The sequence below is a fragment of the Emiliania huxleyi genome (genome assembly GCF_000372725.1).
Source record: "Emiliania huxleyi CCMP1516 unplaced genomic scaffold EMIHUscaffold_37, whole genome shotgun sequence".
Lineage (NCBI taxonomy): Eukaryota > Haptophyta > Isochrysidales > Noelaerhabdaceae > Emiliania > Emiliania huxleyi.
This window is the reverse complement of record NW_005199194.1, coordinates 31,349-55,124: the sequence shown is the minus strand read 5'-3', so window position 1 is coordinate 55,124 and position 23,776 is coordinate 31,349. Positions and strand designations below refer to the sequence as shown.

Here is a 23,776-nt window from a genome sequence, read left to right as displayed (position 1 = left end):
CGGCACGAGCGAGCGCGGGTCGAGGGCGTTGCGAAAGGCAACCTTGCGCTGCTCGATGGCGCCCGAATCGGCCTGCCCGCACAGCCACTCCTCCTCCGCCGCGGCAACCTCGAGCCGCGCCCCCTCCTTCGCGGCGCGCTCGAGCGCCATCCGCTCCTCCCACTCTGAGAGCATCGTCCCAAACCGCTCGTCGACCAGCCCCTGCGCCGCGCCGAGCGCGGCGATGAGCTCGCAAGTGAGGCCGCACGCGGCGTCGGTGGCGTCGGCGAGGGCGCTCTTGAGCTCGTGGAAGGCCGCGAGGCGCGGAGAGTGGTGCTCGCCCTCGTAGTCGGAGCCGAGCGACGAGGCGAGCGAGCCCATGTCGTCCGATGCGCGCTTGAGCGCCGCGCGCGCCTCGGCCGTCGCGAAGAGGAGCTTGTCCGCCTCCGCCTTTTGCACCTCGATCTCGAGGGCGCGCAGCGCGCGCTTCTCCGCGGAGAGCCCGCGCTCGAGCGCGCTCACCTCCGCGCCGACCGCCTCGAGCCGCTCCCTCATCCGGGGCAGCGGAGGAACCTCGAGCGCCGCCGGCAGCCTCGCCGCCGCGAAGCCGCGCTGCGCCTGGCGGAGCCCCTTACTCGCACGGTCGAGGCTGGACTCGGCCTCGAAGAGCGGCCGCGGGGCTCCGTCGGCGGCGAGCGCGGCGGTTGCCGCGTCGAGCGCGGGCCTGTGCGTGCGGAGGAGAGCGGCGATGCGTCTGCCGAGCCGCGCGCGCGCGACTGCCTGCACTGCGACGGCGGCTCTGCGGCGCGCGGCGAGGCGAGGGACGTCGAGAGCGGCGGCGACCGCGGGGCGCATGAAGAGCTTGGACGTGCCTAGCTGCGCCTCGCGGCTGGCGAGCCAGTCCGGGTTGCCGTCCAGTTTGCCGGCCGCCGCCCGCAGCAGCCGCTCCGCCGCCTGAGGGATGTGACAAGGACGTGTCAGGGACAGTCAGGGGCGTGCGCCTCCCGAGGTGGGCCGATGAGTACAACCTCGGCCGGCTCTAATGATTCTCGGCTAGAGCCTCGCCTCCCGCGGCGGCCCGTCGAGCAGACCGGGCTGGTCGAAGACGACGCAGCGGTAGCGGCCGAGGAAGGAGGCATACGGCAGCTTGACCTGGTAGCCCGCGCGCCCGATCTCGAGGACGGCGCCCACGCCGAGGTAGCGCAGCTGCCGCTGGACGTAGGCGGCGTCGAGGGAGTGGGGCGTCTTGGTGGAGTTTGGCTTGATGCAGCGGACAAAGTGCTGCTGCGTCACGAGCAGCGCTGCGCCGAGCGAGCGGAGCGACTCGCGGAAGACGCCAGAGACGGAGGGCGCGCGTGAAGACTGGCCGGTGGAAAGGGGCGGCGCCTCGAGGGCGGCGCCGGAGGGGAGGGAGAGGAGCGGGTAGTCGGAGCCGGCGAGCAGCTCCGTCACCTACAGGAAGGCTCCAAGAAGCTTCCACGGAGGTTGCGGGCAGTCGGAGCGCGAGCAGCGGCGTCGCCTCGTGCCGGACGGCGGAGCGGTTCTTGTCGAGCCAGCCGCGCGCGGTGTACTGCACCTCCTCCGCGTAGTGCCGCACGCAGAAGAGGGTCTCCGGCCCGACCTCAGCCGCCAGGGCCGCGCCCGCCGCGCCGGCGCCGAAGCGGGCGCGCGAGTAGAGGCCCGGCCTCGACTTTTCGAAGACGGCGTGCATCTTTTCCACGAGCGCCTCGTCCGAGCCTCGCGGGATGCGGCACTCCTCGTCAAGGAGGGCGAAGATGCCGCCCTTGCCGCCCAGCATGGAGACCTGCTCGGCGTTGGACGGGTACTCGATGTGGTCGCAGACCACGCCCTCGCGCGCGTACTCGGCCTGCTCGCGCTTGATGAGCGCGTCCATGAACCAGCCTTGCAGCACCTCGTTTGCATAGTTGATGCACAGCTGCTCGAAGCCGTTCCGCTCAAACGACTCGAAGCCGAAGACGTCGAGCAGCCCGATCGTGCGCGCCTCGCCGCCGCCGCCGCCGAGCGCCTCGTTCACGCGCCCCAGCACGTGGCTCCACAGCGCCGAGTAGACGCGCCGCGCGAGGTCGTCGCGCGCGGCTGCGGCGGCGGCTGTGTCGAGGTGGACGGTGACAGCCTCCCCGCCCGCCACCACCCTCCGCGTGGTGAGGGCGAGCACGAGCGCGCTACTCCGCACGCCGAGCAGGCTCGCTGCGCCGTCGGCCGCCGCGGGCTCCGCCGGCGCGGCGGCGTCGCTGCCTCCGCGGCCTCGCCCTCCCTCCTTGAAGGAGACATCACCGAGCGCGAGGACGGCGGCGAGGACGGTGAAGGCCGCCTCGCGCTGCGCGTCGCTGAAGCCGAGCGCGGTGAGCCGCGAGCACGTCTCCACCCACCCGGCGGCGTCGTCCTTCCCTCCGACGTACGCCTCCGCCTGTGGCGTCGCCTCTTTCGCCATCGCGCCTCGCTGCTGCTTCAGAGGCGGCTCGGCCGGGGTCCAGCGCGCATAGGCGTGCGCCTCCGCCTGCGGCTTGAGGCGCCAGGCGGCGCGCTGCTTGGCCGAGGCGCCCCCGAGCAGCTGGTAGAAGATGTGGTAGTTGCGCTCGCCCGCAGGGTGCGACGAGACGCGAGAGGTCTCGAGCAGGAAGTGCGCGATCGAGCAGCCGGCGACGCGGCCGGACGCGCTGAAGTGGAGGGTCTGCCACTTGCCGAAGCGAGACGAGTTCGAGTTGCGTACGGTGCGCGCGTTGCCAAACGCCTCGAGTAGCAGCCCCGCCTCGAGCACCCGCCCGGCGATGATCCCCGCAGCGGCGGCCGCAGCCGAGGACATCGCCGCCGAGGCGGCGAGCCGCACAAGCGAAGAGAGCGCGAGCTTGGTCGTCTCCGTCTTGCCGGCGCCCGACTCGCCGCTCACGAGAATGGCTTGAGGCCCGTCGACCAGCCCGTCGTAGGCCTCGAGGGCGACGCGGAAGATGTGAGCCGGCAGGTCGCTCACGGCAGCGCCACCTGTGCGGGAGAGACGGTGAGCAGGCTGAGCGGCAGATGCTATTGAGCGGATAGATGCTATGCTATGCTGCAGGGTAGTGCCAGTGCTATGTGAGCACCGGCATTCAGCGCCGCGAGCTCGGCCAGGCAGCGCTGGTCGCAAGCTGCCACCGGAGCATACGGATTGACGGCGAGGAGCACAGGCCCAATCGAAGTGTAGATCTCGTCCTCGTTGTACCGAGCGGCCAGTGCGTCGTAGGCCTCCACCTCATCCTTTGCTGAGAACAGAGCGTTGCTCCCAGCGCTGAGGGAGGGCATCCAGAGGTGAGCGCTAGGAAAGAGGGCGGCGGCTCCCCGGCCGGAGCCAGTCCGCGCAGGAAAAGAGGGCGGCGGCTCGCCGGCCAGTCCACACAAGGAAGAAGAATTCTAACGGCCTCTTTCACAGCACACTGGCACGACAAGGGCGCGGACTGGCGCGGACTGGCACACACACCGGCTCACAAGGAAGAAGAATTACGAAAAAACTGGTCGCCGCGAGCGTGGAATAGGACCGCCGCAAGCGGCGTGGCGAGGTGGCGAGGGGAGCGGTTGTCCATCCCTCCGGGGGCCCCTCTGCGCGCCGGGGAGGCGTTGTTGGAGGCTAGGACGCAAGCGTCCGTCGCCTTTTTCAAACTCGGGGCCCACTCCGCTACGCTCCGACCCGAATTTGGAGGGCCATGAAGTTTAAGGTGTTGCTGCGCTCCCTTGGCGGGTCTGTTTTCTTCCTTTTTTGGGCACGGGACTGGCGCGCACTGGCACTAACACGGTAACCTTCTAGTAAAGAAGAAAACCCAAGTCAACTCGAGCGGACGGACCAACCGCCGAGCCGGTGGAAGGCAGCCACCGCGGGTCCAGCAGCGCGAGCTGGTGTGCCATGGTATTTCGAGGGGTCCCGTACCATGCAGAATCGACCCTCGACCTCTTCGGCTGCGTCGCTGCGCGGGGCCTGTCGCGAGGCTGGGGGCCGCACGAGCTCTCCGGCATACCTTGGGCGTTCGCGCGGGCGGGGCACGCAGCGCCGGAGCTGTTCGACGCTGTTGCAGAGGCGGCCGTCCCTCGCTTGCGTGAGTACGGCCCGCAAGATTTTGCGACAACCGCGATGGCGTACGCGACTGCTGGCCACGCAGCGCCGGAGCTCATGGACGCGATGGCAACGGCCATGGCGGAGCGGCTCGACGAGTTCACGCCTCCGGCGCTTGCCACTCTGGCCTCCGCCTACGCAACGCTAGGCCACGCGGCGCCACTGATGTTTGACGAGATTGCGACGGTCGCGATCCGTCGGTTGGGCGAGCTCAAGCCGCAAGATCTGGCCAGCCTAGGTAGGTGAAGAACAAACAACCCGGACTGGACACCAAAGCGGTATCTTTTGGGAATCCAAGGAGATGCTTGAGCAAAGTTGCAAAGAGTGAACGGGAAAGAGAATTCTACCAAACATGCCCCTCTCACAGCAGACTGGCTCGGACAAGCAAACAAAAGGCAAAGGCCCGCAAGGCAGGGGAAAGAATTCGCTGCTGGAAGCGCGCCTACCGACCGTCAAGTACAGCCAAAATGTCGTTCCAGGCTCGCGCGATCAACAAGGCGCGCGAGATTGGGTTCGGGCCGTTGGTGCTGCTTCTCGTCGCGGTGCTCTGCGGGCTCAAGGGCCCGATCTTCTTTGGCCTCCTCGTGCTGCTCTGCTGGAACTGTGTCGTTCGCGACGCCTTCCACGCTGTCGGGAGTACGGTGCGAGGGCTGAGGCAGCACGGCCCTAGCCGGTCGGCGCCAAGCGCACCGCAGACTGTCTCCGAGTATCGCGCCTGGCTCCTCCGCTGCACGCACGCGCCGCTGCCGCCGGCCGACTCGCCGCTCGAGGTGTACGAGAAGCTCTACCGCGAGCATGGCGGGCGACCCACGCCGGACGCCAAGGCCGCGCCCACCCCCACGGATACGGCCGACGCGCCACCAGTCTTCGTGGACGGCAGCGGCGCTGTCGCCTCCAAGCTGCTGCCGCCGCCCTCGTCGCTGCGGCTGGCGGCTCTCGTCGCGGCCGCCTGGAGCGCGACGGTGCTCAGCGCGCTGGTGCCGCCGGCAGCCTGCGGGCTGGGCTTCAGCTGGCAGCTGTCTCCGCTCGGTGTGGCGCTGCTCGACCCGCGCACCGCTGCGCAGGCCCTCGGCGGCGGGCTCGGCGCGTGGGCTGTCTTCGACCGCCACCCGCGCAGCGTGCCGCTCCGGGCCGCGGTGGTAGCAGCCGGCGTGGCCGCCATCGCCGCCGCGCTGCACGTGCGCGCGCTGCTGACGCTGGTCGGCCCTTTCCTCTTCACCGCCTCGCCCCGCCTCTACCACTCCCTCGCCGGCACCGCTGTCCCCGTCGCGATCCGGTACTCGCTGCTGCCCGCCACAGCCGCGGTGGCGGCGTGCTCGGCGACGGCCCGGCGCGCGCCCGCCTCGCGGAGGAGGCGCGGTCCGGTCCGGTACGCGCTGTTCGCTGCTGCCGCGGCGGCGGTCGCTGTCGGTGCGGCCGCTGGTCGGCTGCCGCTCGTGGATGGGCTGAGGTCCGCCTCGGTCAAGGCTGGGGCGGGCGACTTCAGCGGCGCGAGGGAGGAGCTGTGCGGAGGCGTGCTCCGCTCGACGGGCCTGCCGCGCCTCTGGTTCTGCGGCGGCGGGGGAGGGCTGCTGCACCCGGACTCGGACCCCTCCTCCGCGGCCCGCGAGGCGCGGTTGCTGCTGGGGCTCAGCTCTGGCTCTGCCCAAGCTCGAGAGGGGCGGGTGCTGCGGGGGGCGTCTCTTCACGCCTCCCGCTGCGAGTAGGCTTCGTCTCGCTCGCCGAGCTCAAGGCGGCGCACCGCAAGGCCGCCCTCGCCACGCACCCTGACAAGCTGCCGCCTTCGGCCACCGACGACGACCGCGCCGCAGCCGCGCAGCGCTTCCAAGCCATCCAGGAGGCGTACGAGCTCCTCCTCGCAAAGATGCCGCCGCCGCCGCGCTCGCCGCCGCCGCCGCCGCCGCCGCCGCCGCCCGATGAGGAGGAGGAAGACAGGGATTCTCGCGACGAGCTCTAGCCGTTCGTGTCTTGTTGTGTAACATGTGTCGCGGTGTGCGCCGTCGCTCGTGTCTCGTGTGTGCCTGTGTCAGCTGTCACCGCACCCCGAGGTCCCACACCACCCATCACGACCCAGCCGCACAACGGAGCTCGCCGGCCGTAATTCCAGTCGTTTGTGGACGGGAGGTTTGTCGCACTTTGTTGCCATGGCCGATGCTCCTAGGAAGAGAGGTCATCTGGCTACCGCGAGAGCGACCCAACTCGTCGACATCGTCCGATGATGGTGCCGCAAAGTCAGCCTTCGGAGGCTATCGTGGGGTCGAGCCGGCAGTAGCCGTGACATGATTGTGACATGTGGTTCCACCACCCCTCGTAGGCTTTGCCTCTGACCGCCACCGTTCCCAGGCTGCCTTTAATGGGATGGAAAGGAAGGCTCGGCGAGCGTGTAGAAGCGTGCTCGACCTCGTCGTGGCAACCTGTACGGCAGCGCTGGTAGGCGCGATGAGCGTCGTGCCACCTGACCCGAGACGGGTCGCAGGCGTCGTACCGAGCGCGTCGAGACCGTGTCCTGATGTGGTCTGCACGGGTGAGTCACGTCGGCGTCAAAGGAGCGACGTGTGACCTGTCAGAGCTTGATCTCCGATCTCAGCGGCGTCGAGTCGTCTCCGGCGCGCAACAAATGTACCTCTCCAGGACGCGCAGAGGCAGCTGCGAGCCTGCGACCCAGCCGATTAAGACGGCGTCACACCGCGCCACCTGCTGTGTGACGCCGTCCACTCGGCGGGGTCGCAGCTGCCTCTGGAAGGCACCGAGAGGTACATTTTTCGCGCAATGGTCAAAATCAAGGTTTTGTAACGCGGGCTGTGCCACACTGAAATGGCACTAGCCATTATCACCCCTCCACGGCGGCCACGCTTGCGGTTGCGCGCGGCCGCGGAGAAATCACCTCGGGCGGGCTCTATGTCTATCTCGCGGGCGGCTTCCACACAGCCGGCGTCTGCCACAAGCACGGCAGCGCCGCCTCGAGCTCGTTCGCCGCGTCGATGACCACGTCGATCGCGGGGTCGTCCTCCTGCGGCGCGTCGCCCGGCTTGGTCGCCTCGGCCGCCGCCTTGCTCGCGTCGTCGCCGCCCTGCCTGCCGCGCACCAGCACGGTGCGCATTCCAATCGCCTTGGCCGCGCGGATGTTCTTCATGCTGTCTTCGACCATGATCGCCTCCTCGGCCGTCGCGCCGACTCTCTCCAGCACGGCGGCGAAGGCGGCCGGCTCCGGCTTGCAGGCGGGCATCACATCCTCGACTGCAAAGAGCCGCTCGTCGGGGAAGAGGTCGCGCAACCCGAGCGCCTCGAGCACGCGAGCGGCATAGCGCCGCGGCCCGTTGGTGAATGCTACGAGAGTGAGCGGCGAGCGGCGGAGACTCTCGTTGAGCGCCTCGTCTGGCTTGAGGTAGCGCTCAAAGTCGAGGCGCGTGGCCCACCACTCGGAGAGCGCCGCCGCATCAAAGCACGCGCCCTCAGGGAGCTTGCCCTCGGCCTCGGCGACGGTGAGCGCCTTGACCGTCGAGTGGTAGCGAGCAAAGTACTCGTCGCGCAGCGCCTTTGCGGCGGCCGAGCTCTCGAAGCCCAAGTCCTTGACCATAAAGTCGTACACGGCGTCGCTGTTGCGATGCGTGGTGAAGCCACAGGCGACGTCGTAGAGAGTGTCGTCAATGTCGAAGACGAGGGTCGTTGGCGCAGTCGCCATGTCCCGACCGATGTTCGGGGTCGCTGCTTGCTGGGCGCCGAAAGAGCTTGCGTCGGCAAAGAGCGCCTGGCGGGCAAAAAAGAATTCTGGCGCGGCAGCTCCCTGGCCCTGGATGTGCGGTTGATGACTGCAGTCTGCACTCCAAGTGCTCCAAGTGCCAATTGAGCACTCTGCGGTTACCAACTGCACTCCAAGTGCTCCAAGTGCACACGGAAAGCCCCTCTCACAACAGACTGGCACCGACTGTCACCGCAAAAGGGACGCAAGCGAAAAGAACCATTCGAGCGGGGCAAACCTGGGAGACGGGGCTAGCACGACGTGTTCCCGTGGGTAGGGTGCTGGCGAACACTCACCCCGACCCCGCGAGCATCCGGGCGAGCGCGCTGAAGCCCGGCCGCTCCTCTGGCCGCGCGCGCGTCGCCGCCGCCGCCGCCTCCCTCAGTGGCGCCAGGAGGGCGTCCGAACCGGCGCCGTCGTGCCGCTCCAGCAGCTCCTCGAGCAGCAGCCCGAACGCCCTCGCCTCCATCCGCTCGAAGGCCGGCCGCTGCTCGGCGGGCAGGCCGCCGTAGTAGAAGGCCGCCCCAAAGTCGGAGAGCTTCGCCGTCGCGGCGGCCGACTCATCCGCGGCCGCGCGCAGGCTGGCGCGGTGGGGCCTCTTCCGCCCACCTCCGCCTCCGCCACCGCCTCCGCCTCCTGCGGCCGCGTCGTCCCGCCAGAGGATGTTGTGCGCGTACAAGTCTCCGTGCGAGAGGGAGGAGGCGTGCAGGTGCTCGAGGGCGAGGGCGATGCCTGTCCACGCATGCAGCTGTGAAGAGGCGCCGCTTAGAGCAATCGTGCAGGCGCTCGAGGGCGATGCCGCGGGCGATGGCGAGGAGCTGCGGCCCGCTCCAGCGCGCCTCCGGCGGGTAGGTGTCCCTTGTGATGCTGCTCATCGACGGAGGCTTGCCGAGCGAGGAGAAGCCTGCCGTCGCGCAGCAGAGGACAACGCCCTCAGAGGATCGCGCCCTCAGAGGCTGGGGACTGGCGGCGGGGGCGAGGGCGGGGGCGGCGAGGCGGCTCGCCTGGAGCCCACTCGAGCACGCCGAGCAGCCGCCAGCCGCTGCCGCCGCCCCCACTCGCACCCTCGTGCTCGCCGTGGCCCTCCTCGAGGAAGCCGAGCCAGCGGAGCACGTTGGGATGGTCGACGGCGCACGAGGCGCGCACCTACAGGACACGTCCAGCGTGTGTTGGACAACATGTCCGGGTCAGGTCGACGGCGCACGAGAGGCGCGCACACCTCGTCCACGTTCCTGCCGTCCGAGGAGAGAGGCGCCTTGTACAGCTTGACTGCGACGGTCGCGCCTATCCCGAGCAGCCGCGCCCAGTGAAGAGCCGCCCCCCACGCTGCGTGACTGCGAAGGGTCACACGCCGTGCAGTCTTGCCCGCCGCACGACCGACGAGGTCCCTTCTCCGAGGGTGGCGCCGAGGTCGAGGTCCTCGAAGCGGACCTGCTCGAGCGAGGCGCGCGCCGGCGCCGGCGCGACGCACGGGTTCCCAGCCACGGCTAGCCACGTCAGCTTTGGCATCTCCAGCAGCCACGGCGGCAGGGACGGGAGGCGGTTGTTTGCGAGGCGGAGGAGCTCGAGCTCGCGCATCGCGCCAATCGAAGCCGGCAGCGACTCGAGGCGGTTGTTGGCGAGCATGAGCTTGCGCATGCGGACCAGCGTGCCGAGGCTCTCGGGCAGCGCCGTCAGCCTGTTGTCGGTCAGGATGAGCCACTGCAGCGATGGAGGGAGAGGCGCCTCGCCGAGCGAGCGGAGGCGGCATGACTTGAAGCTCAGCATGCGCAGCCTGGGCAGTGCGGCGACGGCGGGCGGGATCGCCTCGAAGTGGTTGCCAAGAGCGAAGAGCGTCTCGAGAGACAGCGGCAGCGAAGGCAGGGTGCGCAGTGCGTTGTGGGACACGTCCAGCTTCACAAGCGCCGGAAAGCCAGCGACGGCGACCGGAAGCTCGCTGTAGCCGCAGTGCTTGAGATCGAGCTCGGTCGTGGACACAGCGTCGTACGAGGAGAGGAGGCAGCGGTCCTCCGTTCCAAGAGCGCACAGCGCTCCGCTCAAGTGAAGGAGCGCAAAGAGCGCGACGCCTCCGCCGCAAGCGAGCTTTGCGGCGGAGGTCTCACGGCGTGCTGGACGGCGGCGGTAGTCCTCGCTGCCCATGTGCATGCGGGGGCGACGCACAAGCGCAGTCGTTACGATCTCGGCGAGTGCCAGACCTTCCCGAGCGCCCGAGCGAGCAGCCGACCCGTCGGCGAGGGCACAACGTAAGCACGTGATGTGAAACCTTTGTGAGCTTTCTTTCTTTTCACCTTTGGGGCCCTAAAATACAACTTCCCAAAAACGACGGCAAGAAACCAAGAGCGAATCTTTCTTTCCTCTTACACGGGCCGAAAAGAACAACGATTGGCCATAGCGCATAGGGTTTGGAACTGGTGAGGTGGTGTTGGAAAAAGCCATGGAAAAAGCCCAGCTGGTCAGAGCGCCCTCCCGGCCGGGCCCTTGATTTTCGCCCAAAAAGAAATATCCGGGGAAATCAAGGCGGCGCCGCAGTGCTTCCGGCTGGCTGCGGCCCCACCCCGCACCCATCAGGCGGCAAAGACGCTCACCTCCGCGTCCTCGTACTCCCCCGTCGTCGCGACGTCGAGGAAGGCCTCGCAGACCGACTGTGCAACACGCCGAGTGGGTGTGAGCAGAGAGGAGGTGGGATCGGTGTGGCCCACGCCGCCTCCCTCGCCTGCATCTCCACAAAGAAGGACAGCTTGGCGGCCGTGTCGCTCACCGGCACCAGCTTGTACGTCTTGACCGGGTCTGTGTAATCCTTGACAAAGCTGCTCGTCTTGAGCACCGTCGCTCGCAGAATCGTCACGCTCAGACCCATCGCCTTGCGGTTCGCGAGGATGTAGTCCTCGGCCGCCTGCATGTCTTCGAAGCAGGCCTTGAGCGCAACCTGCGGTCGGGCGAGGGCGGTGTGAGCGACGGCAGGCTCCGCTCTGCCTGCGGCCGCAGCGGCGCGCCTTCGGCACAAGCCACGCCACAAAGCAGCCCCACGCTCGCCGGCCCTGCTCGGCGCTGTCGCCCAGTACGATGGAGGACATGCTGAGGAATCGCGGCGGCGTCTTGCCAGCCTTTCTGAGGGACAGCAGCGCGCCCATCACAGCCTCCACGCCGGGCGAAACCACCCACTCTGGCGGGTTTGTCATGCCCAGAAAGCTCATCACCACATCGGCGCCATCCATGAGCGTCTCCAATTTGTCCGCGTCCGTCACAGAGCCTTCCACGACCGTGATCTTCTCCAAGTCCAAGTCCTCGCTCTGACCTCCGAGGTCCGCGAGGAGCGGAGCCAGCTTGTCTGGAGACCTAGCCAGCACCCGCACCTCGAGCTCGCGCTCGATGGCGCCCTTGAGGGCCCATCGACCGGTCTTGCCGGTGGCGCCAACGATGGCCACGACTGGCATGAGCGACACAGCGGCGCAAATCCAGTATGAGCCCGACCCAGGTCGTAGTGTTCTTGCTCCCAGCGCTTCTTGCTCCCAGCGCTTGCGCTTCGGCGGTGAGTGGTGCACTAGGGATCCCCGACCCTCCGGGACATACGATGCGTTCACCCACCCACCCCCACCCACCCACCCACCCACCCACGATCTGGGGCCTACGAAGCGTTTACCAGACCCACTTTTTCAAGAACGGATGTCTGGTTTCATAGGTACCCCCGTCCCGGCGGTCCCGCAGCTCGCGCGCATCTCCCTCTTAACCCACCTCTAACATCACAATAGGGGATCCCTACATGTAACCTCCGAGAAACCCATCGGGTCGCTCCTCATCGCAAACCCTGTCAGCACTCCTCCTCCGGGAATGTACGTAAGAGCAAAACAAAAACAACAAAACACGGAGCGCCGCCGCAGCGCCCTCCGCCTCCTCCACCACCTCCACCACCGCATCGACACCACCACCGAGATGCTCTGCGTCGAGAGCGACAGTGTTGGCTTCATGCAGTGAAGCGTAACCGTAAGCGTGCTGGACCGACTGCTCGTCCGTCGGCAGTCGCTGCCGGCCGGCTGCGCCGACGCCGTTGACGACGCTGGTGGTGGAGACGATGTGGAAGGGCGCCACGCATGATCAGCTCACGGAGAAGGAGGCCCAGGCAGCCAAAAGCCAAGCCCTTCTCACCGAGCTGCAAAATGCGAGCCCCGAGAGAATCAAGGACTTGATGCCTCGTAGCTTGCTGTCTGCGCTCCAGACCCCCTGGAGCCAGCATGACGACATTCGTGAGGCGGCGTCGAGGTGCATCACCGAGGCCTACACCGGCGACCCTGGCGCGCCGCAGCTCGATGCTGTGTTTCTCGCCACTGCGATCGCCAAGATCAAGAAGGCGATAACTCAGGGCAAGGCAGTCGTTGACACTCACGATGCACCTAACACCAAATCGGGCGCGGCGCAGAGGTGGGGGGAGGTCGAAATGGGCGACCTGGCTGACACGATGCTGAATACCCAGTTCAAGACCGATCTCGGCTCGAGGCAGGAGAAGATCCTGACGGCGCTGTTGGGCAGGGTACCCCGCGGCTCGACTAGCACATTTCTTGTTGAAAACCGAAACTGCTCACACGCGGCCATGTAGGTCGGACGGCAGCAGATTTGGGCCGGACGCCGGACGTCGGACGACTTTTTCGTCCGACCGTCCGACTGGCTTTATGTCCGTCCGGCGAGTCACATATGGAAAACTGTGGAAAACCGAATGGCAGTACCGGCTCTAAGCTAAAAGTACACTGAAAAACAGCACCGTTTCTTCCGCTTTTCGACATCCGACGGCGGCGAGACCAAGAGCCTTCGGCGAACCGACCGGCGGCGACAGAGTCCTCTATTCGGACCGGCTTAGCTCGCAGTCGCCGTAATCACCGCACACCACGCTCGGTGGCGCATATATGCGCCTCCCGCTGAGCCGCCTCGGCGCCGTCCAGCGGGCGACGATCGTGAGCATGGCCGCCTCGGCGCTGCCAGTGCAGCGTCTACCTTACCGAGGCGTGCTCCTCGACTGGACGCAGGCCGGTGCGCCGCCTCCCTCCGAGTTTGAGGCGCGCATTGCGCCGAGCCTCGAGCGGTGGACGGCGGAGGGCGTCAAGTCGTGCATGTTCAAGCTACCAATCGAGAACGCCGGCCTCGCGAGCGTGGCGGCGCAGCACGGCTTCGTCTTCCACCACGTGCCTCTCGACGCGGACGGGCGCCACGTCGTGCTTAAACGCTGGCTGCAGCCGCGGCTCACCGACAAGGTTCCGCCCTTCGCGACGCACCAGGTCGGCATCGCGGGCCTCTGCATCAGCGACACGGGAAAGCTGCTCGTGGTGCGGGAGTGGCGGGACGACGCCGAGAGCGGCACGCGGAGCCCTTCGGCGCAGTGGAAGCTGCCCGGCGGCCTCCTCGACCCGGGCGAGTCCTTTGGCGACGCATCGGTGCGAGAGACGCTCGAGGAGACGGGCGTGCGGACCCGCTTCAGGTCGCTGCTCTGCTTCTGGCACCGGCACGGCCTGACTTGGGGCAAGAGTGACCTCTACTACGTGGCGCGGCTGGAGCCGGAGGGAGGCGGAGAGCCGGAGATTAACCTCGACCCGGAGGAGATCAGCGACTGCCGCTGGATGAGCGTGTCCGAGTTCCTCTCGACTCAGGACCACCCGCTCATCACAGCGGTGCTCAGGCGCTCGTACGGGATCGAGGCGACCGAGGAGGCTGCGGCGGCGGCGAGCTTGGCGGAGCAGCCAACGCCGCTGGTGGAGCTGCTCGAGGCGGGCGTGCAGTGGCCAGGGCGAGAGCCGTACCCGACCTACTTTGCGAGCTCCTGCGATGCGGCGGCGGCCGAGGGTGTTTCTCGGTAACACAAATCTCGACGAGTAGCAAATAGGAAAGATGGAAGAAAACTCAGGCCGACGGCCACACACGACACACAGCGGACTACGAACTAGGCAGAATACTGACAGGTGACAGAGGAGACGGACTTTCCCGGGGCGCGGGGGCGGGGCGCGGGGGCGAAGAAATAGGCGAAAGTGTGGAGAGTTAGGATGGGGTGGGGCACAAAATCTCTCGGCTCTCCTTCTTGTTTGGGTGGGGGGTTCCCTAAAGCGGAGAACAGGGAGGGATTTTAAAGAGAGACCGAAAAAGAAATCAGAACTCGCATCACCGGCTGCGCATCACACCGCCGCTGCCGACTCCACACTCCGCCGCCCGCGGCGCCCAAGAAGCGGCGAAAGACGAAGACGAAGGGGGCCAAGGCAACCACGCACGTTCGACGCTTACCACCTTGCCCGCGCAAATGCGCTCGCGGCTCCTCCCGCTGTTGCTCCTGCTCGCCGTGACTCGCGGCTCCTCGGCTCTCTCCGCTCTGCCGCCGCTCGAGCGTCGTCGCGCGGACCTCGCCTCCATCAGTCTCGAGTGGCTCGTGCAGCGGCCGGCGGGCAGCGAGCCGCCGAGCTCGCCTCCGGTGCTATTTGTGCATGGCAGCTTTCACGGCGCGTGGTGCTGGGAGCGCTGGATGGGCCGCTTCGCCGCCTCGCTTGGCTGCGAGTGCCACGCCGTCTCGCTGCGCGGCACCAGCGGCTCTCCCACCGGCAACTGCCGCCAGCGCTCCGTCAAGATTGAGGAGCACGTGTCTGACCTCGCCGCCTTTGTCGACGGCCCTCTCGCCGCGTCGTCGGCCGGCCCGCCCGTCCTGGTCGGCCACTCCTTTGGCGGCGCCTCGGTCCTCAAGTACCTCGAGGCTGGCCACGCCGCCTCGGCCGCCGTCCTGCTCTGCTCTGTCCCGCCGTCGGGCAACAGTGCGATGACGCTGCGCTTCGTCCGCCGCTCGCCGGCGGCCGCGTGGCTCCTCGTGCGCGGCTTCGCCTTCAAGGAGGCTGCGCGCTCCTCCTCGGTGGCGAGGCGGCTCTTCTTCGACGACGAGATGGGCGAGGAGGAGGTGGAGGCGCACGTGGCCCGCTTCGCCGCCGACTCGAGGTGCGGCATCAACCTCTCCGACTTCAACAAGGCGCTGCCGTCGCGCCAGGCGGACGCGGTCGGCCGGGCAACGTGGCTCGCCACGGCCCCGCCTGCGCTGGTGATCGGCGCCGAGGCGGACGGGGTGGTGGACGCGGAGGGCGTGGAGGAGACGGCGGCCTTCCTGGGCACGAGGGCGCGCGTGCTGCGAGGCGCGCCGCACGATATCATGCTGGCGGCCGGGTGGGAGGCGGCCGCCGACGAGGTGGTGCAGTGGGTGGACGGCCAAGAACTTGCCAGAAGCTCGCCGCATGCGGCAAGAGGATAGAGAGCTCTATGCGCTGACCGAAGTGCGAAGACCGATATGCAGGTTGGCGCACAAATAAATAAATAAAAACGGACACCTCTACTGTGAGATATGTATGGATCTCTTTGTGCAGGGTTCTTTGTGGGTGTGGTCGGCCACTAGCCGGGGTCGTCCTCCCGGTGGGGGACTAGCACTAGCCGTCTTCCACATGGTCCCTCGGGGGGTCCCTGCTGCTCCTAATCTCTTCGTACATCCTCCTGCTGATATCTCCGCAAAGTCCTGCTCCCTCCCTCGTCTCGCCCTGCGCGTCTGCTCCGCCTCACCGTCTTCTGCCCTGCGCCGTCTGGCGACGGGTCCTCCATAGTCGGTTGAGGTCGCCGCCCTCCTCGTGCCTCTTCCCAACGTTCCCTCGGCGGCCGATGCCGTCTGCTCCGGCTCCCCAGTCCCCGGGTCTGCCCTGCTCTCGTCTGCGCTAGTTTCTGCTTCGTCCTCACCGGCGTCTCTCCTCTTCCTCCTCCCCTTCTTGTATGCTCGCACGCTCCACGGAGCATGCTTTTTTATTACTGTATACTGAAGCTGAAATCGCATTCGCCAGCTTAGTCCATTGTGCATATTGAGTCGCGTATCGCTATCGCCTAAGGCCTATCGGAGGACGGAGGGCGAGGACCCCGAGCGGGCCGAGGACCGAGGAGCGAGGTCCCCGCGCCTCGCGTGTCGCGAGAGGACCCGCGTTTCGACCGAGTCCGAGAGGTCTCGACACTCGGGGCCGCCGCGGGGTGGTGTGCCCCCCTATTTGCCCCCTGATGCATGCACATGCACTGTATCCTAGTGGAGCAATAGGGAATAGGGGTCCCGTACCATGCGGAATCGACCCTATCAAGTGCTCAAGTGCTCAAGTGGGGCACTCTCTCTCTAAGGTACTCTCCACCACCCTCGCTCGCCCAGGGATCTACAATGCTGTCTTAAGGTCCGACCTGTGGGCTCTGCCTGCGCTCGGCACCGGGCACCGCCTCGGTATACAAAATGCGCCTGCGGGCGGACCCTTACAGATCACAGATCACAGATCACTAACATGATGGTTGTGGGATCCATTGTGCGGGGCAACGTCCGTCCGCCCTGTCTCCTGACGCATCAGCGCGTGAGGAATGCAGCACTTTGACGGGCGAATCCCCGAGAGCGCGAGCCCCCCCGGGCCAATATACCGACGCGCAGACCTAGCTCGGTACCCTTCTGCTATCCTGCACGGCGGCCGCGCCAAGGGGGCGCGCAGTCGCGGCGAGTCGGAAAATAACCGGGCGCCACCGACAGCCCGAAGATCAAGGTTCGCTGAGGTGGTGCTGACGAATGACACGACTCGCAGGGTGAGGGAGGGCGCAACATTGGCTCGCCAGGCGTCCCAGGCTCGACGAGTCGCGATGGCCTGCCAGGCTGCTACTGCAAGCGGCGCAGCACCCGAGGTGTCGCCGTTAGCGACAGCCCCAACTGGAGAGGAGCGAGTGTCGGGGGAAGAGGACGAATCGGCCGCGGAGACGGCTCGAATGGCCGCCGCGATCGATGCCGCCTTTCGAAAGGCGGTCGTTGATGGAGTGCCACGCCGCAGCGAGGCGGTGGAGGCGGCTGCGGCCAGGCTTTCCGCAACTCGGGCGACGGCGTCGCGCCGCTCGGAGGGGCTGTCGATGGCGAGCGACAGAGATTCGGATGTCTCCCTCGGCGCTTTCTCCGTGGCGCTCTCCGCCGTCGCCTACAGAGGCGTCTCCCGGATCTTGACGCAGGCGTGGGCGTCACCGATGCTTGCCTGCACGCTTGCTGCGTGTGGGATGGTGCTCACGCCATTCCTGTTTATCAGCCTCGTCATGACTGGTCTCGGCCTCCTCTGCTGCGCCCCCGTGGCCCTTCTCGCCCTGTGCGGCACTTTGCTTCCCTCCGCGCTGCGGCAGCTTACCTCGGGCGCCGTCGGCCTGACGCAGAGCGGCGTCGTCGCCCACGCGTTATCGAGCGCGAAAGCCTTTGCCGTCGAGCGGCCGGTGCAATCTGTTGCTCTTGTGGGCGGCGTTATGACCGCTTCGCCCCTCGTGCTCCTCCTCCTTGCGGTCGGCGCCTTTTGGTACATCGTCCTCTTCCCGTTGACGGTGCCCCTCACCCTCTACCTCGGCTACACTCGCCTGTTGCCGCCGCTGAGGGAGGTTCTCACTGACCCCGCCACCGGAAGACTCGAGTGGCAGTGGCCCAAGCACTGCGCGTATCGGCCCTACGCCGAGGTCCCCTCGGGCGACTCAGAGGACGAGTCGGACGACGCCTACATGCACCTTGACGGCCTGCGGCCCGTCCGCGCCGCGCCGAGGATCCGGAAGGAAGACCAATGACAGGGTTGCTTTCTGCAGCTCCCCAGCCGCAGACGTTTCAAGAGAGAGATTTTTAGCAATACCTTGTTTTGTGGCGTTTCGATGTTTGGGGTAGCGATGACGAGTCGGTGCGAGCTTTGAGTGTCGAGTGGCTACAGAGATGTATGTATGTATGTAGGAAGGTGAAGAACATCGGACTGGACACCAACGCGGTATGGGTGGACGCGAGAGAGACAGCGAGGCCGGTGTTATTCTTCAATCCACCTGCTGGCTCGCTCGAGAGCCACTCGGCTCGCCGCCCAGCGGTACGCGGTACGGCCAGATCCCAATACCGCGCCCGCTGTGCCTACGCCGCTGATCGAGCTTTAGCCTGACCGTCACACTATGCTCCTCCTGCCGACGCTCGCGCATGTGACCCACGCCACTACTGGTCCCGCGTCGCGGGCGGCCGCATCTCGCGTGTCGCGAGCGCCGCTCATGGCTGAGCAGCTGCGTGCGCCGGACGGCTCCTTTGGCGCAGAGCTGGGCGTGGACGATGAGCTTTCGTACGGTGTGCGACTGCCCGACGAGGCCGACGACGAGGCGGACTGGCTCTTTTTCGACCGCGCGCGCATCTGGGTGCAGGCAGGCGACGGCGGCAACGGGTGCGTTGCTTTCCGGCGCGAGAAGGACAAGCCAAAGATGGGGCCGGCGGGCGGCAACGGCGGGCGCGGCGGCTCCATTCACCTCGTCTGCGACGAGGGACTCAACATGCTCAAGCAGGAGGTCCACTTCCGAGCGACGGGCGGCCAGAACGGCATGGGCAAGGCGCGGCACGGCGAGTCGGGCGGCGACGTCACGGCCAGCCGCTCTCTGTCAGAGTTCTCTCCCTTCGCACGCGAGGTGCGTGGCTCACTCTCGGTGAGTGGCGCTGGTAGGTGCGCGTGCCGCCCGGCACGGTCGTGCGGCAGGACGAGGACGACGCGCTGGTGGGCGAGGTGCTGCGGCACGGCGACAGCATGCGCGTCGCTCGCGGAGGGCGAGGAGGGCGCGGGAACGCAGCCTTCAAGACTGCCCGGGACACGACGCCTCGGCTCGCGGAGCAGGGCGAGCCGGGAGGGCAGCGCTGGCTCAAGCTCGAGCTCAAGCTGCTCGCGGACGTGCCTCGCGCGCGCTGGCCACGCCGCAGCCCGCCCGAGCCCCCTCGGCACGGGAGCTTGTTCGGATGGTAGGTTGGCTTGGTCGGCGTACCCAACGCGGGCAAGTCCTCTCTCCTCGCCGCCGCCACGAACGCCAAGCCGAAGATTGCGCCGTACGCCTTCACCACCGTCACCCCCAACTTGGGCGTCTGGCGCTCCGCGGCGGACACCGAGGCAGACGCCCGCTCGCTAGCGCCCCGGGGCTTGAGGCGGGGCAGGGCTGAGGCGGCGCGCCCCTCGCTGCAGGCGTCGCTCGTCCTCGCCGACATCCCCGGCTTGCTCGAGGGGGCGCACGAGGGCAAGGGTCTGGGGCGCGCCTTCCTGCGGCACATCGAGCGCTGCAGGCTGCTCCTGCACGTCGTCGACGGCACGCGCCCAGACCCGCTCGGCGACTTTGAGGTAAAGGTTTAGCCTACCTAACCCTAACCCTAACCCCAGCCCAGACCCGCTCGGCGATTTGAGGCCGCGCGCGCGTGCGCCGACGCGGCGGAGCCCGCACACGCCAACCGCCGCAGCGGACCCTTGTGCAGGCGGTCAACACCGAGCTGCGCCTCTTCTCGCCCCGCCTTGCGAACAAGCCCCAGGCGCGCAGAGCCGCCCTCGCACCGACAAAACGACCCGCCGACCCGCTTTGGCTCGCCTCGCCAGGTCATCGTGCTCAACAAGCTCGACGTGCCCGCCGTCGCGGAGGCGGCCCCGCAGCTGCTGGAGAGGCTCGCCGCCGCCGCCGGGCATAAGTGCGCGCTGCCTCCGCGCAGGCACAGCCGCAGCCTGAACGCGCTCAGACCCTTTGCACTCCCACCGCAGGCGCGTCCTCGCCGTGTCTGCGGCTTCGCGCGCAAACGCGCCAGCTCCAGCGGGGTAGCCGCGCCCTCTCTTGCCCTGCTGAGCCGGCCCCGCTTCCCTCCCTAGGTGCCTGCGCTGATGGGCCGGCTCCGAAAGCTCGTCGCTTCGGCGCCCGCCGAGCCGCCCCCGTCGGTGCTCGAGCCGACCGTCGCGCTCGACGAGGTCGAGGAGGCGGCCGAGTGCAACGTCGTGCCGGTCCAGCCGCGCGTGTGGGCCGTCTCGGGCGCGCGCATCGAGAAGGCCGCGGCGATGACCAATTGGGACTACCACGAGGCGCAGGAGCGGTTCCAGCGCATCATGGGGGCGCTCGGTGTCTCCGCCGCCCTTAAGCGGGCGGGCGCCGAGAATGGCGACACCATCATGGTCGGAGCCGTCGACTTCAAGTACTACGAGGAGACGGCGATGGCAGTGCGGGCGCGGCTTGCCGGCTACGGCGACCGCGAGGAGGAGGAGGAGCTTGGGGAAGGGGAGGGCTACGAGGCGGCTCGCGAGCGCGCGCGACGGAGAGCGGCAGTGGATGCGGAGCTACTCGAGCTTCTTGAGAGCGATGGCGAGGTGGAGCAGTTCTGACTGACTACCAGACTAGGCACAGATCTGGGGCGTCTCTCCATTATTCCGAATCTCTGGGGTGTCGCGACATATGCAGTCTGGAGTCTTCGTCCGCTGGCAGGCAGCAACATTGCGGTCACTCTCGGACTGTGTGTCAACTCGTCCAAAAAACGAGAAGCACTTTGGAGTTCTTTTCTACTTTGCTCGCACAGCAAAAAAATCCGGTGCTCGCGCGCCGCTCCCACGCTCGACCACACACTCGCTGCACTGCTCAAAGCCAACCCTACCTCACTGGCCGCCTCCAACACTGTCCCGCGCGTCTCGCGCCCCAACTGACAACTCATCTCCCGCGCACCGGCCACGAACTCGACTCGCACAGCAAAAAAAATCCGGTGCTCGCGCGCCGCTCCCACGCTTGACTCTACACACTCGCTGCACTGCTCAAAGCCAACCCTATCTCACTGGCCGCCTCCAACACTGTCCCGCGCGTCTCGCGCCCCAACTGACAACTCATCATTGTCCCTCGGACACCACTCTCCAGCCGCGCTACCTTCGCCCACCCACCGCTCTCGCATGACATCTCGACAATCCTCACATCTCCAGGCCTAAGACTCCTAACCACTGCCCCTGCTCGCCCAGGACCACAAAGCGCCACCCGCGCGCCCATTGACCCCCCAATCAACCCACTTGCTGTCCCTCAATCGCCACCCGCCAGATGTACTTCCCTTGCCCACCCAATACTCTCACCCTCCTGACCCGGACAGTCCAGGTACAGGAAAAGCGGGGAGCGGGGCCCGATCCAAGGAGCACCCCGTCGGCCCGGGAGGGCTGTGAATTTCGGCGCGGGCGGAAGGCTGCCTGCAGACGCTCAGCCCCCAGCTGAGCTGCCGAATCCTCCCGGCTAATCCCCTGACCTGCCGCCTGAAACGGGACAACATTACACCACCTCGCACACACTCCCACCTCAGGGCTAAGCAGTGCGCAAGTCCACCCGAACTCTAGGCGAGGCGTCGACCACTCCTTCGGAATAGCTCTGTCAGTGGCTGCACTAGACGCCCAGAGATGGCGCGCGGCGCGGGCGGATGACTGGAAGAGAAAATGCGGAGATGCTAGCTCGCAGGTAGATGTGCTCAGCCAAGGGTAGGGGATGAGGGGAATGTGTCAGTGTGAGGGGTGCACCAACCGCAGAGCGTTGTGCTTTGCCTTTAAGACTTGAACAGTTTTTTTTTCTACTTTGCTCCGGAAAGAGCGCGGGCGCCGCGCCGCGCCGGGCGCCGCGCCGCCGGCGCCGCGCACACGCCCGGCGCGCCGAGGCTCCCGTCTCCCGAGCGATCGCCCCCGGCCCCGTGGCAAGAACCGCTCTCTACCCACGTCAACCCGGCAAGAGAGATCCTCCCCCGCGCGCGCCCCGCCGCCGCCGGCCTCGAGCGTGCAGGATCCGTGGTCCGTGGACCCCGCGTGTGCGCCGAGACGTCGCGCGGGGCGGGCGGGCGGCGCCTAGGCCCTAGCCCCAGGGCGGCGCGGCCCGAGTGCCGCGCGCGGATAAGCGCGAGATCGTCCGGACGGATTGCGCACGAACGAAACGCGATTCGGCGAGGGGGGGGTAGGAGGGGTGGGTGCAGGGTGGGGGCGAGCTGCCGATGGTGACCTGGTGACGCTGACGGTTCCCTTCCGTGGGGGGCGCATGAGGCATGAGGTGGACTGAAGGAAAAGAACGAAAACAGACAACCCAAGGGAGGGATGGGAGGACGGCACAGGGATTTTAAAGTGAGCTAGCTATGAAGGGGCTGGCATTTTTTCTGCGCCCACAAAAGTAAAAACCAGGAGTCAAACCGCCACGGTTACATCGACCGAACAGAGACAGAGCGCGACCGGCGGGCAGGTCGCGGCCCAGCGTGACGTATGCACGATGGACGCAGTGGAGGGGAAGGAGTGTACCGCCGAGGGTGACGGTCTCACTGGGTTCACGGCGCAGCAAGTGCCAACCTCATTCACCATCGTCGCAGCAGGCTCCGGCGGCGCACGGCTCACGACCGGTGGCGGCTCCTTCAAGGTCAGCGTTCGAGGCCAGGTGAGCAAATGGCTTGTCGTGCTGTCTCTGTTTACACCGTGCACGCGCACACCGCCGCCGTCATTCGCCGTTGCAGGCGGCTGTCAAAGAGCAGATTGCTGACAATGGCGACGGCACCTACACCGTCTCGCTCACGTACCCTCAGTCAGGGCGGTATGAGGTCTCCATCAGCCATAAGCATGCGCCTATCCGTGGCTCGCCATTCACTGTGCAGGTCCACGCAGCGCGCCGGCCGCCAGCTCCGCCGCCGCCACGCCTGTCCGCCGATCGATTGAGACTCGAATGGGACGCGCCGAGCCACACCGGTCACGCTGCAACCCATAGCCACGGCCATCTTGACCCGTCGCACACTTTCTTCTTTTGCTCGGCTAGGCGGCACGCCCATCAAGACATATCGTGTCAGAGCGATGGCACGCTCGCTCGGCGGCGGCGATCCCACGCTCGTGTCAGAGCTGACCGGTGACGTGCTCAGCTGTGAGGTCCCGGAGCGATTTCGCGGAGCGGACCGCGCCTCTGCTCTCTACCACGCCTTCACCGTCTCCGCCGAGAACTCAAAGGGTGAGAGTGATCAATCTGAGCCCGGGCCGCAGCCGAGACTGTTCGATCGCGCGCGAATCGAGGCGGAGCGAGACGCGATGGAAGCCCTACACAACTCCCTCGCGTCGAACGGACCTGTCCCAATCGGAGCTTTGGTCAGTGCTGTCGGTGAGGATACCGCCGTGCGTTCCGCGGCGGCTGCGGCGCCCTCCGCACCAGAGGTGGCTGCAAGCGTCATGGGTCGTCTCCGTGCCGCAGCGGCAATGACGGACGAGGCAGAGGCAGTGCTTGCCCATCAAGGCGATGGGATGGGCGCTGTGGCAGAAGAGGCCTCGATGGCACTCTCATCCGCGGACCTCACTGCGGCGATGGAACAGGCCGAGGCGGTTGCGCGCTTGCTGCACGTCTGGGACGTTGCTACGGAGGCGGACGGAGGCGGCTGCATAACATGCGCCGAGTATGCGGCGAGCGCCGCAGCCGACCCCGCCATCGGGCGGGCCCTCGCGGCGCTTCCGACGCTACGCGTAGCGATAGATCAGCTCACGCAGTCTCATGCGGGTGACCTGTCACGCTCACAACTGGAGGCAGCGCTGCGTGATGCACTGCCGCCCTTGGCGGTGGAGCGGGAGGCGAGAATGCGGCGGGAAGCGGCCGAGGGGCTCCTGCGCAAGGAGGAGGATGCAAAGCGGCAGGCCGAGGAGGAGGCGAGGAAGAGAGAAGAAGAAGCTGCGGCTGAGCGCGCGCGACGCAAGGCGGCAAAGGAGGCGGCGGCGGAGGCGGCGGCCGCAGAGGCGGCCGCACGGGAGGCGCGAAGGCGCGAGGCGGAGGGTCGCGCAGCGAGGGGAATGGTGCGCGCCGCCGAAGAGCAGCGGGCAGCGAGCTCGCGAGCTGCGGCGAGCAGGGCGGTCCGTGAAGCGGCGAGGCTAAAGGACAAAGCTACCGCGGAGGCGGAGTCGGAGGCGGCGATGTCGGCAGCAGTGTCGCGCTGGGCCGAGGAGGATGCAGCGCTCGACGCGGAGCATCGCGCCAGGGCAGAGGAGGTGGAGGCTCGTGTCTCTGCGGCGAAGGCGGAGACAGAGGCGCGCATCGGCGAGGCCGACGCGCAGGCGCTGCGCTGAGAGTCTGTCATATACATATTAAGACTCTTCCTCACCGGTCTGGACCCCATGCTCAGGCGCTCGCCGCCATCGCCGCGG

The 23,776-nt window shown here is 67.2% G+C and overlaps 10 protein-coding genes across 10 annotated transcripts; 7 read left to right on the top strand and 3 right to left on the bottom strand.

The window, feature by feature from the left end:
- Window position 1: 1 nt before the first annotated feature.
- On the bottom strand, window positions 2-2,803 carry EMIHUDRAFT_427324 (hypothetical protein; the record flags this gene model as incomplete). The annotated part of the gene is made up of 3 exons (XM_005771816.1): window positions 2-933; window positions 1,045-1,431; window positions 1,499-2,803. Coding segments are annotated over 3 exons (2,622 nt in total), but the record flags the coding sequence as incomplete, so codon positions are not given.
- A 1,737-nt stretch (window positions 2,804-4,540) lies between these two features.
- EMIHUDRAFT_451101 (hypothetical protein) lies at window positions 4,541-5,784 on the top strand (the record flags this gene model as incomplete). Its single annotated transcript, XM_005771815.1, has 1 exon — window positions 4,541-5,784. The coding sequence occupies exon 1, from the start codon at window positions 4,546-4,548 to the stop codon at window positions 5,782-5,784; it is 1,239 nt and encodes a 412-aa protein (XP_005771872.1). The 5' UTR covers window positions 4,541-4,545.
- Window positions 5,785-6,905: 1,121 nt separating this feature from the next.
- EMIHUDRAFT_436035 (hypothetical protein) lies at window positions 6,906-7,825 on the bottom strand. The gene has a single exon (XM_005771814.1). It carries the CDS (start codon window positions 7,758-7,760, stop codon window positions 6,981-6,983), a length of 780 nt encoding a protein of 259 aa, XP_005771871.1. The 5' UTR covers window positions 7,761-7,825; the 3' UTR covers window positions 6,906-6,980.
- A 2,482-nt stretch (window positions 7,826-10,307) lies between these two features.
- EMIHUDRAFT_451099 (hypothetical protein) lies at window positions 10,308-11,354 on the bottom strand. The gene is made up of 3 exons (XM_005771813.1): window positions 10,811-11,354; window positions 10,531-10,743; window positions 10,308-10,459 (listed from the first exon to the last, which is right to left on the bottom strand). Exons 1-3 carry the CDS (start codon window positions 11,249-11,251, stop codon window positions 10,382-10,384), a joined length of 732 nt encoding a protein of 243 aa, XP_005771870.1. The 5' UTR covers window positions 11,252-11,354; the 3' UTR covers window positions 10,308-10,381.
- Window positions 11,355-12,802: 1,448 nt separating this feature from the next.
- On the top strand, window positions 12,803-13,441 carry EMIHUDRAFT_55525 (hypothetical protein; the record flags this gene model as incomplete). Its single annotated transcript, XM_005771812.1, has 1 exon — window positions 12,803-13,441. A coding segment is annotated over one exon (639 nt), but the record flags the coding sequence as incomplete, so codon positions are not given.
- A 650-nt stretch (window positions 13,442-14,091) lies between these two features.
- EMIHUDRAFT_65628 (hypothetical protein) lies at window positions 14,092-15,078 on the top strand (the record flags this gene model as incomplete). Its single annotated transcript, XM_005771811.1, has 1 exon — window positions 14,092-15,078. The coding sequence occupies one exon, from the start codon at window positions 14,092-14,094 to the stop codon at window positions 15,076-15,078; it is 987 nt and encodes a 328-aa protein (XP_005771868.1).
- A 1,517-nt stretch (window positions 15,079-16,595) lies between these two features.
- Window positions 16,596-17,420, top strand: EMIHUDRAFT_208966 (hypothetical protein; the record flags this gene model as incomplete). Its single annotated transcript, XM_005771810.1, has 1 exon — window positions 16,596-17,420. The coding sequence occupies one exon, from the start codon at window positions 16,596-16,598 to the stop codon at window positions 17,418-17,420; it is 825 nt and encodes a 274-aa protein (XP_005771867.1).
- A 573-nt stretch (window positions 17,421-17,993) lies between these two features.
- Window positions 17,994-18,973, top strand: EMIHUDRAFT_54381 (Spo0B-associated GTPase; the record flags this gene model as incomplete). The annotated part of the gene is made up of 4 exons (XM_005771809.1): window positions 17,994-18,233; window positions 18,317-18,538; window positions 18,611-18,724; window positions 18,803-18,973. Coding segments are annotated over 4 exons (747 nt in total), but the record flags the coding sequence as incomplete, so codon positions are not given.
- A 528-nt stretch (window positions 18,974-19,501) lies between these two features.
- Window positions 19,502-19,993, top strand: EMIHUDRAFT_208964 (hypothetical protein; the record flags this gene model as incomplete). The annotated part of the gene is made up of 1 exon (XM_005771808.1): window positions 19,502-19,993. One exon carries the CDS (start codon window positions 19,502-19,504, stop codon window positions 19,991-19,993), a length of 492 nt encoding a protein of 163 aa, XP_005771865.1.
- A 1,888-nt stretch (window positions 19,994-21,881) lies between these two features.
- On the top strand, window positions 21,882-23,698 carry EMIHUDRAFT_208963 (hypothetical protein; the record flags this gene model as incomplete). The annotated part of the gene is made up of 4 exons (XM_005771807.1): window positions 21,882-22,043; window positions 22,120-22,348; window positions 22,416-23,145; window positions 23,482-23,698. The coding sequence occupies 4 exons, from the start codon at window positions 21,882-21,884 to the stop codon at window positions 23,696-23,698; spliced, it is 1,338 nt and encodes a 445-aa protein (XP_005771864.1).
- Between the last annotated feature and the right edge of the window lie 78 nt (window positions 23,699-23,776).

What these genes read in the sequence shown, in the direction of transcription:
- EMIHUDRAFT_436035 (XM_005771814.1), bottom strand. Translation starts at nt 7,760, where the DNA reads ATGGCGACTGCGCCAACGACCCTCGTCTTCGACATTGACGACACTCTC.
- EMIHUDRAFT_451099 (XM_005771813.1), bottom strand. Translation starts at nt 11,251, where the DNA reads ATGCCAGTCGTGGCCATCGTTGGCGCCACCGGCAAGACCGGTCGATGG. An exon ending in TGGCGTGGCTTGTGCCGAAG is followed by an intron (nt 10,744 to 10,810) that starts GCGCGCCGCTGC and finishes GCCCGACCGCAG; the next exon opens with GTTGCGCTCAAGGCCTGCTT. An exon ending in CCTTCTTTGTGGAGATGCAG is followed by an intron (nt 10,460 to 10,530) that starts GCGAGGGAGGCG and finishes CGTGTTGCACAG; the next exon opens with TCGGTCTGCGAGGCCTTCCT.